The sequence below is a fragment of the Amborella trichopoda genome, chromosome 1 (genome assembly GCF_054954075.1).
Source record: "Amborella trichopoda isolate Santa Cruz 75 chromosome 1, AtrichopodaSantaCruz75HAP2 v2.0, whole genome shotgun sequence".
Lineage (NCBI taxonomy): Eukaryota > Viridiplantae > Streptophyta > Magnoliopsida > Amborellales > Amborellaceae > Amborella > Amborella trichopoda.
Window position 1 is genome coordinate 51,209,028 of NC_142336.1, and position 16,359 is coordinate 51,225,386.

Consider the following 16,359-nt stretch of genomic DNA (forward strand, 5'->3'; position numbering starts at 1 on the left):
TGAAAGTGGCTTGCCACTTATTTTGGATCAGTAAAAAAATATTGATTTCTTTCTCCAATTTTCGAAGTAGATGATGGTTTGCGAAGCTTTTATAGGTGGTTAGATATTTTTGGAAAAAATTGCCTAGACTTGTATAGATTCTTCTATTGAAATTGCTTGTGCCCATGTTTATGAATAGTTCGGTTAAATGCTTGAATCATAGAGAATTGGGTTGAATTCCAATTTTTTGCATTTAAAATGGACTTATGATAAGATAATGAGTACAAGGTTTATTCATTTTTTGTCCAAAAATTTCCTCGTCATCTTTCTCTCTTTAGAATGTAAAAAAAGACTAAAATGGCCCTGAGAGCAAAATGACCAGAGTACCTCTGAGTGCAAATTCTACTTTTCGAGGGTAATCTTGAGTGATTAGTACTGCCCCTTATTTTTAGTTCTCCCATTTTTACTCCTGGAATCCAATTTTTTATCATAGAGATTCACCTGAAATGACCCGAACTGATCCAAGGGTGTCTGAATTGGGTGACACTGGTGGTGCCTCCCAGGCGACACTGGTGGTGCCTCCTGGGCGACACTGGTGGTGCCTCCTGGGCGACACTGGTGGTGCCTCCCGGGTGACACTAGTGGTGCCGCCCAAGCAACACTGGTGGTGCTACCCATGTTAGTCTGGGCTGAAAAAAAAGGGTGTGCCCCTCTCGTTTCTCTCTTTGTTATTTTTTTTAATTCCCTTCTTAGAGTAGTGGAGTGATGTCCTCTCTTTCTCCCTATTGTTTTTTTTTTTTAATCTCAATCTTCTCTTTCAATCTTTTTTAATTTCATTCCTACTCTATCTCTCTCTACAAAATGAGTTGGAGTCGCTCCATCTTTTTCAAACTTCTTTGTTCCCAACCATTCTCTTTCTTTAGCTTTCCTCATCAAGACTCTATTTCGTTCCATAATGTCGGATTTTAGGGGGTTTGAAAAGTTTTTGTTGGTTTCCCCGTTTCTCCAGTCCGTTGTATGCAAGAGTGTGTAAAGAAGTATGCAAGTGAAAAGAAAATAGGAAACAGGTAAACACACAATGCAAGAAAGAAATATGAGCACTTGGCACAAATTGTGCCAAGTGAGTTGTGCTTTGAGACCGACTGCAAGCATAGTTTTGGTGTGGGGGTAAGCAACCCCCAAGAAAATGTACATTTATGTAAAGTGGAGCCAGGTACAGCCTGTGCCTGGTTGGGTGCAGCCCGAGTCGAGGGTGACTCGATCAGGACAGATCGAAGAGGGTGCAAGCAACCCTCAAAATAATTTTGTTTTAGGGTTGCTTGCATATATATATATATATATATATATATATATATATCTTTTTTTCTTGTTTTTTTATGAAACAGGGTTAAACCATGCATGATAAATCAGGGAAATCATGCTTTCTTACAAAATTAATTAAAATAAAATGAAATACGGTAAGCACAGATAAGAAAGACCTGCCCCGAGCAAAATATTTTTTTTTTTGTATTTTTAAAAATTTTATTTTGACCTCAAAATTGGTGAGCATCAAGAGAAAAGGTCATGGAACAAGGCTGTGGGATTCCGTGAGTTATCCGGGACCTCTGATTCTGGGTGACACAAGTAGTGTCACTTGGGCGACATAGGGAGTTTCTCCTGTGTGACACAGCTAGTGTGCGACACAAGTAGAATTGCATGGGCGACCAAGAGTGTCTTCTGGGCAACACAGGGAGTGTAGCCCCAAACAGATAGGGTTTCGCAACCGCAGAAATCTTGGGTCCTGGTTACAGCCGAACTTGGGACCATTTTGGACCAAAACTCTGTGAAAAACAGTAAACAAAAATACGTATTTCGAAACTTGGATCAAGCTCGAACTACCCCCACGATGGGCGCCAAACTATTTACAGTGCAGATCGAGATGATCTCTAGATGAGATTAGATCAGATTCGAACCACAAACTGATTTAAAAAAGTATGTGATAGAGAGTGAGACAATCAAATTCTGATCCGGGGTTAGATCTCCTCAGAAGTGAGCAGATCTACTTTCAGATCAATGGCATGGTCAGCATTGATCCGAAATACGAAATACAACATAAAATATAATAAAACTAATTTAATTCTAATAAAATAAACAAAAATGAAAAGAAACACAACAAAGAATAAAAACGTACTAGACTAAGCCAGTTGGTCCGAGCTTCGATGCATCGCCCATATCAGTATTGGCTGATATCAGTTTGTGTCATGCGTCCTCTTTGTTTCTCTTCACATTTTGACCAAGCCTTGGCTTAGTTGAATAGATCTCTTAATCTAAGGGCTGCAAGTGGCCTAAAGCTAAGATTTTCCTAGGTGTAGGTTTTTCTTTAGGTCTAACAATCTCTAAGTTTTCTTTGGGCACACCAGCTAATAAGGTTTCAAGAGTTTAACCTAAATGATTCTGAAATGACCTTTTTATAAGCTGAAAATCGTCTGAAATGAGTAACAAAACATAACCAGAAGATTTCCCAACCTGGACTGCCGTTTTGGTGGTCCAAAGCTTGGGCGACACTGGTAGTGTCACCAAGACCAAATTGGTCCAAGTTCATTGAACCTGGCCAAAAATGATTAGAGGGAATTGCAATGCGAAAACTGCCAATTTGGGGCAGTCGGAGCTGTGGTGTCACCCAGACTAAATCTGCTCGAAATTGGCAATTCAAGTATGGTATGATTTTGGGGCTATCGAGATGCTGTTTGCTAAAAATCAGTCGATTTGGACGACACCACCAGTGTCGCTCAGACCAAATCTACTCAAAATCGATCGATTCCTGTCTAGGCTGATTTTGGAGCTGTCAGGATGTTGTCTGCCAAAAATCAGCCAATGTGGGTCAGTTTGGGTTGGGCAACTTAGTGATGTCGCTTGGCAACACTGTATACCAAACCAAATCTGCCCAAAATCACTAAATTCCAATTTTGGGGGGATTTAAGGGCTCTTGTGATGTTGCCTACCAAATTTTGGATAAAAACGAGATGTTTTGCTATTTTAATGATTTTTTTTACTAAAACAAGGTATTCTGTAAGATTATGGAGCACAGGGCAAGCAGTATAGACTATGGTGGTCTATGGTCTAGGGATTTACTATGATAGTGTGGTTCTAAGGGTTCAGGAATATCACATAATTTGCCAGTTTTAAAAATAGTGTGTCTACACGTCTCTCTTTTCTCTCTTCCTCGTTCTCCCTCCAGGACCGGCAGTCACTGTCAGTCCGTCTCTTCCCCTTTGCTTTCTCTCTTTCTCTCTTCTCTCACTTTTCCTGTCTCCGTCCCGGACCAACAGTGAGGGTCAGTCTGTCTCTCTCTTGTCTTTCTCTCTTCTTCTTCTCTTGTCTAGACTGGTAGTTGCTGCCGGTCTGTTTCTTTTCTCCCTTCCCCCTCGTTCCCTTTCTTTTTCCCTCGTTTGGATCCGTTTCCTCTCTCTCTCTCTCTCTCTCTCTCTCTCTCTCTCCCTCCTACTCTTCTTCCTTTCTTCATCTAGACCGGCAGTCACTGCCGGTCCATCTCTTCTCTCTCCCTCTCATTCCCTTTCTTTTCCTTCGTTTGGACTGGCGCTAGCTGTCGGTCTGTTTCGTCTCTCTCTCTCTCATTCCTCTCCTTCCCCTCTTCGTCTGGATTGGCAGTCACTATCGGTCCATCTCTTCTCTCTCTCCCCCTCGTTTTCCTTTTTTTCTCTCGCTTGGATCGGCGATAGCCGTGGGTCCATTTCTTCACTCTCTCGTTCCTCTCCTTCTCTACTTCAACTAGATCGGCAGTCACTGTCGGTCTGTCTCTTCTCTCTCCCCCTCGTTTCCTCTTTTTTCTCTCGCTCGATTATGCAGTAGCCATCGGTTCAATTCTTCTCTCTCGTTCTCCTTCTTCCCCCTCTCGTTTGGACCGGCAGTCACTATTGGTCCGTCCATTTCTTCTCTTTCTCTCTCTCGTTCTCCTTCTCTCCCTCTCGTCTAGACCGGCAGTCTTATTTCTCCCCCTTGTTCCCCTGCTTCCCCCTTTTCATCTGGACTGGCAGCCACTGCCGGTCCACCCCTCTCTCAACTCTCAATCTCTCGAACACCTAAACTCTGTAACTTCTAAATTCCCTCAAACCTCACAACCTCTCTCTAGATTCCCTAAACTTCTTGGTTTTCTAAAACTCTCACATTCTTAAAGTTTCTTTCTCTAAACTCTCGACCTCTTAAAAACTCTTCAAACTTTCAATCTTCTTAGAACTCTCAATATTCCCTAAACCATTAAACACTCTAGGCTCTCATTTTCCTAAACATTCTCTCAAAACTCTCTTAAAGCACTCCATTCTCCAAAGTCTTTTAAGCTCTGTAATTTCTAAACTCTTTAAACTTTCAAAACCCCACCCCCTCAAAAATCTCGCCCTCTTAAAATCTCGAACTCAACCTATCTCACTCCCACTTTCCTTTTTATACTTTCTTCGATCGGGCAAGCTTTCTCTCTCTCTCAAGCTTCTAAAACTCTTTTGAATCTTCAAACTCCTTCAATGGCTTAGCCCTCTCATTTTTTACCCCTTCAAATTCTTACTCTTTAACATCTTAAATCTCTCTCGACTCTCAAATATTTTAAACCCATTTCAAATGCTCTAAACTCGTACTCTCTTCATCCTTAAAGCCCTCTAAAACCCCCAAACTCCCAAATTTCTCTTAAACTATTCGAACCCTCTAAACTCAAAACTTCTGAAAATCTTAAACTTTCTAAATTATCAAGCCTCTCTCTTCTAGTCTCAACCTCTAACGCTCTCGTTCTCTTGGCTTTCAAATCCTCTCAAAAACCCTAAACTCTATAAATTCCGAAGTCTGTCTCCTACTTCCTCCTCTATACCCTCAAATCCCCTAACCCTCAAGCCCTCGAAAATCTCTCTAAAACCTCCCAATCTTTCAAAATCCCATACTCTTTCTTAGGCTCTCAACTCTTTTAAATTCCCTCTCAAACCCTTAAACGCTCTTAAACCCTTTAAATTCTCACTCCCAACATCTAAATTCCAACTTTCTATTAAATTCTCCATCAAGCTCTCAATTCTATTAAACTCTCCCTCAAACTATCAAATCTCAAACTTTCTCTCTCTCTCTCTTAAATCTCAAATCTTCTTTCAAACTCTCAACTCTCCCTTTAAACTCTCAAACCCTCTCACTCTTAAACTCACTTCTTTCTCTCAATATTTATTACTCATATTTCTCTCTATATTTCCCTTTCAAAACTCTTAATCCCTCCTTCTCATTCCCTCGCTCTTTTCTTACTTTCTTTATCTTTTTTCTATTACCTCCATCTCCTCTTCTATTTCATCACTTTTCACGACGCTCTTGGTTAAAGTCCTTTCAGGATAATCACCATAAGAGGGGCTTCCGGGGAGCTTGCTTCTCTTCCTTTCATCTCCTATCCCATTTCGTCATTGCTCGCTAGAGTCGCTCTTGGTTAAGCTCCCGTCGGCCCTTTGGGGTAATCACCAAAAGATGGGCTTACCGAGGAGTTTTCCTCTCTTCTTCTATTTCGTCACTTCTCACAAGGATCACTCTTGGTTAAGGTCCCTTCAGGGTAATCACCATAAGAGGGGCTTTCAAGGGAGTTATTTCCTCTTCTTCTCCTTCGTCTTCTTCTTCTCCTTCTCCTTCTCCTTCTTCTTCTCCTTCTTCTCCTTCTCCTTCTCCTTCTCCTTCTTCTTCTTCTTCTTCTTCTCTTGCGTATGTCCAGTCATTAAGGGGCTCTGCTGAGGATTATCTTGCTTGGGCTTCCCCCCATAGTATTCGATACTCAAAGCATCCTCTAGGGCATGCGAACTTCGATTCAATGCCTTCACATGCCACCGTACATGCCTCGTAGGGGAGTTGGCGCTGGAAGGCTGTCAAATTGCCCAATGACCTCATTTTCCCCCTTTCCATAACTAATCACTTTTATTTTATCTCGTCTTCTTCGTTCCTCCCTCTCTTGACCAATCATTACCGCCCGTCTCACCTTCCATACCAATCAAGATCACTCACCAAGGATGAATTGGAGTTAATTAACCACCACTTAGCCATCTTACATATGTGTATTTAATAAGGCACAATGTGAGTTCGGAGAATCAGCATCGGACCGAGCCGAGAAACAGGGGGCTTTCGTATCTGATCTAAGAGGGCTCCTAAGAGGACATGTCCACGACCCAAACCGCGACGAGGTAAATGCCTGAATCCCTCGTTGCACAAACATCTCCCTCATTGTTGGTCACCTATCCACATGCACCACCGCTCGCGGTTTTTCAAAAAAGCAATCTCGATCCTAGGTCAATCCGACCCCAGGTCATCGAAATCGAGGCCCAACCAGCCACACCTAAATTTTTTTTCGAATGTACTCATTTCGAGTTCTTTTCCTTCTTGTCTCATAACCAGTGTTTAAAAAAACGCCGAGTCGAACCGGACTCGCCCAGTTCGACTCCGGAATCGCCATGGACGGATCGAATCGATGAAAAAAACGGGAATCGTCCGGTTCTAGGGAGAACCGGACGATTCTGCACAATACGGAATCGGCGAGTCCGTACGGAAGAATAGAAATTTTTTTTTTTTTTTTTTTTTTGTAATCCATGATAGATTTTTTTGTAATCCATGATCGAATTGTTTTTTTTTTTTTTTGTAATCCATGATCGAATTTTTTGTTTTTTTTTTTTTTTTTGTAACCCATGATAGAATTTTTTGTAATCCATGATCAAATTTTTTTTAATCCATGATTGAAATGTTTGTTTTTTATTCTTGTAATCCATGATCGGATTTTTTGTTTTTTTTTTTTTTTTTGTAACCCATGATAGAATTTTTTGTAATCCATGATCGAATGTTTTGTAATCCATGATCGAAATGTTTGTTTTTTTTTTGTAATCCATGATCGAAATGTTTGTTTTTTTTTTTGTAATCCATGATCGCATTTTTTGTTTTTTGTTTTTTTTGTAACCCATGATAGAGTTTTTTGTAATCCATGATTGAATTTTTTGTAATCCATGATCGAATTGTTTTTTCCTTTTTTTTTAATCCACGATTGAATTTTTTGTTTTTTTTTGTTTTTTTTTTTTGTAATTCATGATCGAATTTTATGTAATCCATGATCGAATTTTATGTAATCCATGATCGAATTTTTTGTAATCCATGATAGAATTTTTTGTAATCCATGATCGAATTTTTTGTAATCCATGATCGAAATGTTTGTTTTTTTTTCTTGTAATCCATGATCGAAATGTTTGTTTTTTTTTCTTGTAATCCATGATCGAATTTTTTGTTTTTTTGTTTTTTTGTAACCCATGATAGAATTTTTTGTAATCCATGATTGAATTTTTTGTAATCCATGATCGAATTGTTTTTTTCATTTTTTGTAATCCACGATGGAATTTTTTGTTTTTTTATGTTTTTTTTTTTTTGTAAGCCATGATCGAATTTTATGTAATCCATGATCAAATTTTATGTAATTCATGATCAAATTTTTTGTAATCCATGATCGAATTTTTTGTAATCCATGATTGAAATTTTTGAAAATTTGTGATTTTTTTTTTTTAATCCATGATCGAATTTTTTTTTGTAATCCATGATAGAATTTTTTGAAAATTTGTGATTTTTTTTTTTAATCCATGATCAATTTTTTTGAAAATTTGTTATTTTTTTTTTAATCCATATTATTCAAAGAGAAAATGAGAGAGATGATGATTTTGAGGTCACCCTATCCCAGCCATATTATTCACATATCGAGTCCCAACAGCAACAGTGTAGGGATGAGCACGACAGTGCAGGTGAGCATAAAAGATGGACAAGCTTCGGGGATTTTGGATTGGAAACACAACAAAACACTAACATTCAGGGATTTGGGAATGGTCAGACGCTTGGTAATATCGATGATTCCTTTTTAGATCGAACAAATGAATTGTTAAACGAATTCAATCAATGGTACCAGCGTGACCAAGAAGAGCAATAACGTTGTCTGTCATTTTATTTTTAGATCATATGTTACTAATTTTATGCTTTATTGTAGTCCATGTATGTTGATATACTTATTCCATGATAATTCTATGTTTATCCTTTTGTGTGATGTAAATTAAATGCTGAATGGTGGCAGGGAAAGAACATATCAATATTCGCATATTCATTCAAAAACATGAAAATTCTTAATGGAGTACCCTCATTTCTTATTGAATTCCTAAAACACAATATTTATAATGAATTTTAATAATTTTTTCGAATTTTTTTTAAATTTTATTCAGACCGTTTCACCCTATTTTTTATCCGGATCGCTTATTCTCTGATCCGGATCTTTTTTTTAGATACCCGATCCGGATCACCGATCCGTTTTTCAAACCATTGCTCATAACACTCATCCAACCAAACGGCTTTGTCAGTTACCAAACAGAGCGTCAATAAATCCAGTCCTAAAAACAATGGAAATTATTTGCTCCGTCTCTCACATTTCCGTCTCGCACATTTCTGTGTGTCCCCTAAATCCAAATCTTTTGAGTCCTTCCTTTGAAACGAAGTCCAAACACAACAATGGCGTCTTCACAGAGAGTCCAACACCTCTCTTTCTCTCACGTCCCTTCTCCTTACATTCAACCACCCCATGAAAGACCCTCTTTATCTCTAAACCCTAATTTTAATAAAACCCAAGTTCCTGTTATTGACCTTTGCAACTTCGATCCCGAGTTTTCCAGCCTTGTCCAACACCAAATCAAACAAGCTTGCCAGAAATTGGGAGCTTTTCAAGTAAGAAACCATGGAGTTTCAGATAAATTGATAGAAGATATGAAGAGGATAGGCATGGGTTTCTTTGATTCGAGCTTGGATTATAAGACCAAATATGCTTGTGATGCTAATTTTGCAGCGAGTGAGGGTTATGGTAGTAGGATGCTGGTCAAAGAGGAAGGTGTTTTGGATTGGAGAGACTATTTTGACCACCATACTTTGCCCGAGTTCAGGAGAAATCCGGATAATTGGCCTGATTTTCCAGATGATTACAGGTTTGTTTGATCGATTATGAAGCCTTTTTTGTTTGGATGAATCGTACTTGATTTTGCCTAAAATGTTGAAGAAGATTGAATTTTTCTGTCTTTTTTCTTGAATTACAGATGGGTACGGAGCGTTTTTGTTTTAATTGCCCTTTCAATAATTTTATAATGATCTTAGAGAGATAAAGCTTGGCGTTCAGTTCACACTACTAAATTACAAAGTGAGTTATAGCCCATTGAATCAGTTCAAAAGAGAGATAAAAAGATACTGAATCAATGGTAGTTGTTACTTTCTCACCTTTAACACTATTTAACCATTATTTCTATTGTACATTCGAGAAAATCCGTACTTCTTTAGAGATTTTCAACATTGTTATCGCAAAGAATACAATGAGTGCTATCCCTTCTTCCCGTTGATAATGAAATTTTTTTCTGATTTTGTGTGCGCAGGGATGTTGTATTAAAATACAGTGATCAGATGAGGTTGCTTGCTCAAAAGCTTTTAAAGATTATATCTGAAAGTCTTGGCTTGCCATCTGCGTATATCCAAGAGGCGATTGGTGAACCTTCTCAGAATATTACTATAAGTTTTTATCCCCTATGCCCACAACCAGAACTTACTCTTGGTTTGCAAGCGCATTCGGATATGGGTGCAATTACCCTTCTTGTACAAGACGATGTTGGGGGTCTTCAAGTCTTAAATGATGGGGACTGGATAACTGTGGAACCTTTACCAGATGCCATTGTTGTGAATCTCAGTGATCAGACTGAGGTAACTTGTTCGCCTGTCCATCCCATTTTGGATTTTGTTAATACAGAATTGTTATCGGGTTTTGTTTCTTTTTTTCTTTTGGTTGTTGTATCTTCAATAATGGTACAAACAAGTGAAAAACTATGTATCAATCATGCTTTAATTTCTCTGTAAAAGGCCGTAAGACATAGATGTTGCTAAAGTAAATTTTTTGCATTTTTTCTTAAACTTATATTTTTATTCCTTAAATCAACGGTAATGTCCTATGTTTAAAGTGATCTGTATTTTGAGAAGATAGATGACAGAGTCTTACTTGACCCCTCATCAAGGTGGGTGAAGTTAGCAAAACAAGCTAAGATATATTGATTTGATTAGGAATTCAAATTCCAGTGCATTGAAAAAATAAAAAACAAATCAAAACAAAACAAAAAAAAAGAGCTATGTTGGCTAAGTAGTGGAATATTTCTGACACCAATTTGTTTTCACAGCCTGAAAAGAATGCCTAGGGCAATGTTGTCTTTTAGAATGTGGAGTAAGGTTTGATTTGAGATGCTTAAGAGATTACAAAATGCCTATAAGAAATTTACCCTGTAATATAGCAATCCAAAAGAGTGTTTTCATCTGGTGACAGATGAAGTAAGCTTGAAGTTGAGTCAAATTATCCTCCAAAACAAGTAAGCTTGAAGTTGGCACAACAATAGGTCTCGATATTATGAATGTCAGGATTTTGTATAGGCTTTGCTGTGGGGCACTAGCATTGACCTTGTGAGGCTCTAGCATGACAAGGAATGTATTTTGAAGGAAATTTATGATGAGGTTCATGGAGGTGGTGGGTGTAATGTAGTGGGTTAGGGAGTGTGTCTTAAGTTATTTCCTGGGTCCTCCAGGAAACTAGGCTTTCTCATGGGCGAAGGCTGACCTAGCTCAACCTGGTCACTTCCTACCAAGTTTCAGATTCATACCGATGGTGAATCCCTTAACAAGGCGAAATGGGCAGCTATATCACGTACAAACTAGTTAATTTGCAAGTATTTATAGGGATATCCAATTTGTCTTGAATTTATGACAGGGATATCCTTGACCCTTGTAGCCATACAATGCTGATCTATGGTGTGTATGCTTTATATGCTAAATAAATATGATTTTGGCTTCCTCTGAGTTCGTCAAGGAGTGAAAATCATAGCTTGTCTGGCCTTCCTTGAGAAAGTTTTTTGTCCTGGTCAAAGTCTATGAAAGGATTCTTCTTCATGAATAACAAGAACTCCATCCAACAGGTTTTTGTTCGTAAGGAACCCAAAATTGGCCATGTGTCCATGTCTAACATCTTAGTTTAGCTTTATATAGAATCATTACCCGTAAGTACTTCAGGGAATATGTGTATCACTCGTAATCTGTCTTTTGGCAAGGGATACTCTAATCGTCAAATACAGCTTGCAATAGGTCTCTTATCCTGAATTGAATTCTAGATGCATGTCACATGTTCCTCCTCCATGTGTGAGCTAGCAGATCTTTGATAGAACTTAAGTTAAATGCAATTATAAAAAATGGAACTAGAGAATTACATACTTCAAGACACTAAACTTGAAGTTACCATCTCAGCTTATAATAGAAACAAATTTTCATATATTTATGGGGTATATTAGCCGTAGCTAAGTAAGCGCATTTTATACTGATAGGAGTATTACAAACTGGGGCTGCACCAAATTTAGGAGACTCCATCACACGATATTTGAGTTCTTTAAGAAAGCTACCTAAAATTACTTTGGGTAAACATTAAAGCACAAGACAAGGTAATGGAGGGATTACTGATGATATTGTTTTGTGAAGACCAGCCATCTTCATAGTCGTCAACATAATATTGAAAGTTGAACCTCTTCAGTGTCGAAGTGTTGTTACTGTTTTACCAAAACCATATTGCAAAGTTTGCTATTACTTAGACCATGTCATGCAATTTGAGATTGATTCTTCTTTTCATCATTATTTTAATACGACAACTACTCATTGAAGGAGCCTCTTAGATTGAGGAATAGTGTAAAGTGACATTTCTCTATGCATGTCATTTTAGTTCTCTACTTCATCGAAAAAAAGGTCTTAAGTTCTCTTTATATTCTTAAAATACAGAAGTCGTTGTTAGTTGCTTGAAAGCTTAAACATTCCTTGCGGATGATGTCATAGGATAATCTACCAATGCTTTACTTTTTTTATCAACAGCTTCTATTCTATCTCCTTTTACCGGTTTTAACCAAACCACCCTTGGTAAAAATATTTTGTATTAGGAGGTAAGGACATTCTTTTGTGTATTGGGAGATAAGGACATATAGTATCTGAAATGTGGATTAGGCTATGGATAGCATTGTACCAATGCAGAATATAAATCGCATTGGTGTATGCCGGGACATCCACTATCTGTATTCAGTGGTGGAAAATGGAGATGATATATAACCAGGGAGTATCCATTTAACCTCTACCTTCAGCAGGGGATGTTCCCAGTTGCTATAAAAAGCACTAATGTATGGTATGCGTTCTCTTGTAACATACAGCCACACACACGCATGCATGCACTCGAACTCGCACACACATGCATGCATGCACGCACTTCACACGCACACACGAAGATTAGCTTTAGGGGAAATATCATTATGACCCCTAAAAAATTCAACTTATTTTACGGTGGGCCCCCACCTTTTATCCCTATCAATCAACGTTAGGGAGTTATAAGTATTTCATTCCACCCCCTCCAAATATAAGTTATATTAAGTAGGCAGCCAACATAAAACTTTGTCAAAACTTTTCATGAATCTTGAATCTATGTTATCTCCCATACTAGAGCAAAATGGCAAACCATGATTTGTATAGCTAACCTTAAATAGTTAGAAAAAGGCTCTGATGATGATATGATGATAATGATGACCCCCTCCAAATGTCCATACCATCCATTTTTATTTTAATACTCCCAAAGTGCCCCAAAGTATTTCTTAAATGACACTCACATCCTTTTTCTCTCTTTCTTATTTATTTTTTATTTCTCAAAAACCCATAAACCAACTTTGTCTTTTGATAAGTAACAAAAGCACATGAGTCACCACCAAAGTGCTCCATGCTACCATTAGAGCTAGTGCAAAGAGAGAGAAGAGGAGCACAAACAGTTAGGATTATGGGTTATGAGAAACAATAAATAAAAAGAGAAGAGAGAGAAAGGACATGAGTGTCATTGGAGAAATACTTTGAGCATTTGATGAGGATCAAACAAAAAAAGGATGGTAGGACATTTGGAGGGGATGGAATGAAATATTTATAAACCTCTTAATTCTACTTAATAGAGATAAAGGATGGGGGTTACCATGAAATAAGTGGGATTTCTGGGGGTGATAACGATGTTTTCCCTTAACTTTGTTTGGGATTACTTGCAAAAAGAATTTGCTTGTGATGTTACTTTTTATCTATTACTTGTTTCGTTGGGGGCAGTACATTCTGGAATTTTCTCTATATAATATTGCTACTATTTGTAAATTAATACCAGTGACTGTTTTTTTTTTATGGTTCTTGTTATTAAGAAAAGAAAAGACAGTGGCTTTCTCAGTCCCAACTTAACATTCATCTATGTCTTAACGTATCCCCTTGATTTCTTTTTGCTGATAACTTTTATTGTTTTGCATGCCTATAGATCATAAGCAATGGTATATTCAAGAGTGCAGTGCATCGTGCTGTTGTCAATGCCAATCGTGCAAGGTTATCAGTAGCAACATTTTATGACCCATCAAAGGAAACGAAAATACTTCCGGCTCCCCATCTCATAACTGATAGCTCGCCTGCTCGATATCTAGACGTGTTGTATGGGGACTATGTATCTACATGGTATGGTAAAGGCCCTGATGGTAAAAGAAATATTGATGCGCTTCTAATTGGGAACCATCTGTAGAGTGAGATCAAGCAATTTGAGGGTGAGCATGATCATAGAATAAACCATGAGAGCGAGAGATGTGAATGTGCTGAGACCATTTGTGAATGTGACAATCACTCCAATTGACGTGCATAATTTTGTTGCTGGTATGCCACTTGTGAAATGAAAGTTAACTTGTTACTGTTCCATTCTATATCAAAGCTTTACAAAAGGAAAATCCTTGGCTGCCACAGAAAAATTACTCATATGTTTTGCTTGTCACAGTTGAGTTTGTTACGATGATCATGTCCATGTATCATTTGCTATGTGTGACATTTGTTAATATGTTTTTTGTTATGATACTATTTTAAATTGGAATTTTATATGATGAAACTATTTGCTTTTGATACAAGGTCACAATTACTTATAATCATCTGATGTGAAAATTGGATAGCTTAGGTGTGTCACATACTTCGAAAAAATTTCTTTTGAACTTTGAGTTTGGTCTATGTAATAATGCAACAATCTAATTTTACATCTAATAATCAAGATTAATTGTGACTACCTTATACCAAAAATAAAAGGTCTTATTGTATATTTTTCCTTTTAGATTTACTATATTGTGAATAAGCAAAAGTGCTGAAAATTAACAACCAAAAAGTGAAAAAGGAAAAAAAATACACTATCAGAACGACAGGGAGATGGAGGGGAAGAGTGGAGAAATTTAATAAAATACGATCTTAACCGTTCATTTTGTAAGTAATGACATGAATGGTTATGACTAAAAAGTATTAATCAAATGATAAATTTCAACCTATAATCACTTATTTTTGTAATTAACAGTTGTTTCTAGATTTTCATGTTTGCAAGAGGGAAATTATCAGCAAAAGATTTTCTCGATTTTCACAGATAGGTTCCAAACACAACAATGGTGTCTTCACAGAGAGTCCAACACCTCTCTCTCTTTCACGTCCCTTATCCTTACATTCAAACTACCCCATGAAAGACCCTCTTTCTCTCTAAACCCTAATTTTAATAAAACCCAAGTTTCTGTCATTGACCTTTGCAACTTTGATCCCGAGTTTTCCAGCCTTGTCCAACACCAAGTCAAACAAGTGTGCCAGAAATCGGGAGCTTTTCAAGTAAGAAACCATGGCGTTTCAGAAAATTTGATAGAAGATATGAAGAGGATAGGCATGGGTCTATTTTATTTGAGCTTGGATTATAAGATCAGGTATGCTTGTGATGCTAATTTTGCAGCGAGTGAGGGTTATGGTAGTAGGATGCTGGATTGGAGAGACTATTTTGACCACCATTCCTTGCCAGAGTTCAGGAGAAATCCGAATAATTGGCCTGATTTTCCAGATGATTACAGGGTAGTTTGATTGATTATTTTTTTGGGTGAATTTTGGTTAGGAAGTTTAGTTGTTTTGTTTATTTGGTCATGAAGCTCTCTCTCTCTCTCTCTCTGTCTCTCTCTCTCTCTCTTTGCTGTCTGTTAATGGAATTCTGGCTCATAAACATGGCTTCAAACTGATTTTTTTCAAACTACCATAACGAGATTTTCTTGAGAGAGAGAGAGAGAGAGCATTTTTGTTTTAAAATAATCATCTTAGAGAGGGGTAAAGCTTGGGGTTCAGATCACACTACTAAATCACAAAGTGAGTAATAGCCATTGAATCAATTCAAAAGAGTAAGAAAAAGATATTGAATCAAAGTTACTTGTTCCTCTCTCAACTTTAACACTATATAACCATTATTTCTATGGTACATTCGAGAAAAAAGATATTTCTTTAGAGATTTTCAACATAGTTATCGCGAAGAATACTTTTATCCCATCTTGTGCGCAGGGATGTTGCACTAAGATACAGTGATCAGATGAGGTTGCTTGTTCAAAAGCTTTTAAAGATTATATCTGAAAGTCTTGGCTTGCCATCTGCTTATATCCAAGAGGCAATTGGTGAACCTTATCAGAATATTACTATTAAGTTATTATCCCCCATGCCCACAACCAGAACTTACTCTTGGTTTGCAAGCACATTCGTACATGGGTGGAATTACCCTTCTTGTACAAGATGATGTTGGGGGTCTTCAAGTATTAAATGATGTGGATTGGATAACCGTGGAACCTTTACCAGATGCCATTGTTGTGAATCTCAGTGATCAGACTGAGGTAACTTGTTCCTCTGTCCATCCAATTTTGGAGTTTGTTAATACAGTACTGTTATCGACTTTTCTTTTTATTTTTATTTTTATTTTTCTTTGTTGTTATATCTTCAATAATGGTACCACAAGTAAAAAACCCTGTATGAATCATGCTTTAATTTCTCTGTCGAAGGCCACAAGACATAGATGTTGCTAAAGTAAAATATTTGAATTTTTTCTTAAACTTATATTTTTTAAAGTGATCTTGAGGAGATAGATGAAAAGTGTCTTACTTGACCCCTCATCAATGTGGGGTGAAGTTAGCAAAACTTGCTAACGGATATTTGATTTGATTAGGAATTCAAATTCCTGTGCATTAGAAAAATAAAAAACAAATTAAAGCAAAACAAAAAGAAAGAGCTAGGTTCACTGAGTAGTGGAAAACTTCTGACACTAATTTGTTTTCACAGCCTGAAGAGAATGCCTAGGGACCATGCTGTCGTTTGGAATGCAGAGTGAGTTTAATTTGAGATGCTTAACAGATCACAAAATGGCTATAAGAAATTTACCAAGTAATATAGCAATCCAAAGTGTGCTTTCATCTGGTCGCAGATGAAGTAAGCTTG

The 16,359-nt window shown here is 37.4% G+C and overlaps 1 protein-coding gene across 2 annotated transcripts; it reads left to right on the top strand.

Annotated features, from left to right (window-relative positions):
* Positions 1 to 8,426: 8,426 nt before the first annotated feature.
* On the top strand, positions 8,427 to 13,820 carry LOC18448953 (2-oxoglutarate (2OG) and Fe(II)-dependent oxygenase superfamily protein). Of its 2 annotated transcripts, none has more exons than XM_006859006.4 (3): positions 8,427 to 8,969; positions 9,408 to 9,729; positions 13,373 to 13,820. In XM_006859006.4, exons 1-3 carry the CDS (start codon positions 8,503 to 8,505, stop codon positions 13,625 to 13,627), a joined length of 1,044 nt encoding a protein of 347 aa, XP_006859068.3. In that variant the 5' UTR covers positions 8,427 to 8,502; the 3' UTR covers positions 13,628 to 13,820. The 2 variants fall into 2 exon arrangements, with proteins under 2 accessions (XP_006859068.3, XP_088727443.1); XM_088871317.1 differs by lacking the exon at positions 8,427 to 8,969 and adding an exon at positions 9,083 to 9,178.
* Positions 13,821 to 16,359: the final 2,539 nt, after the last annotated feature.

Bases quoted from the DNA above. Each gene is read 5' to 3' on its own strand.
- LOC18448953 (XM_006859006.4), top strand. From the start codon at position 8,503: ATGGCGTCTTCACAGAGAGTCCAACACCTCTCTTTCTCTCACGTCCCT. The intron at 8,970-9,407 runs GTTTGTTTGATC...TTGTGTGCGCAG, and splicing joins GATTTTCCAGATGATTACAG to GGATGTTGTATTAAAATACA. The intron at 9,730-13,372 runs GTAACTTGTTCG...GCATGCCTATAG, and splicing joins ATCTCAGTGATCAGACTGAG to ATCATAAGCAATGGTATATT.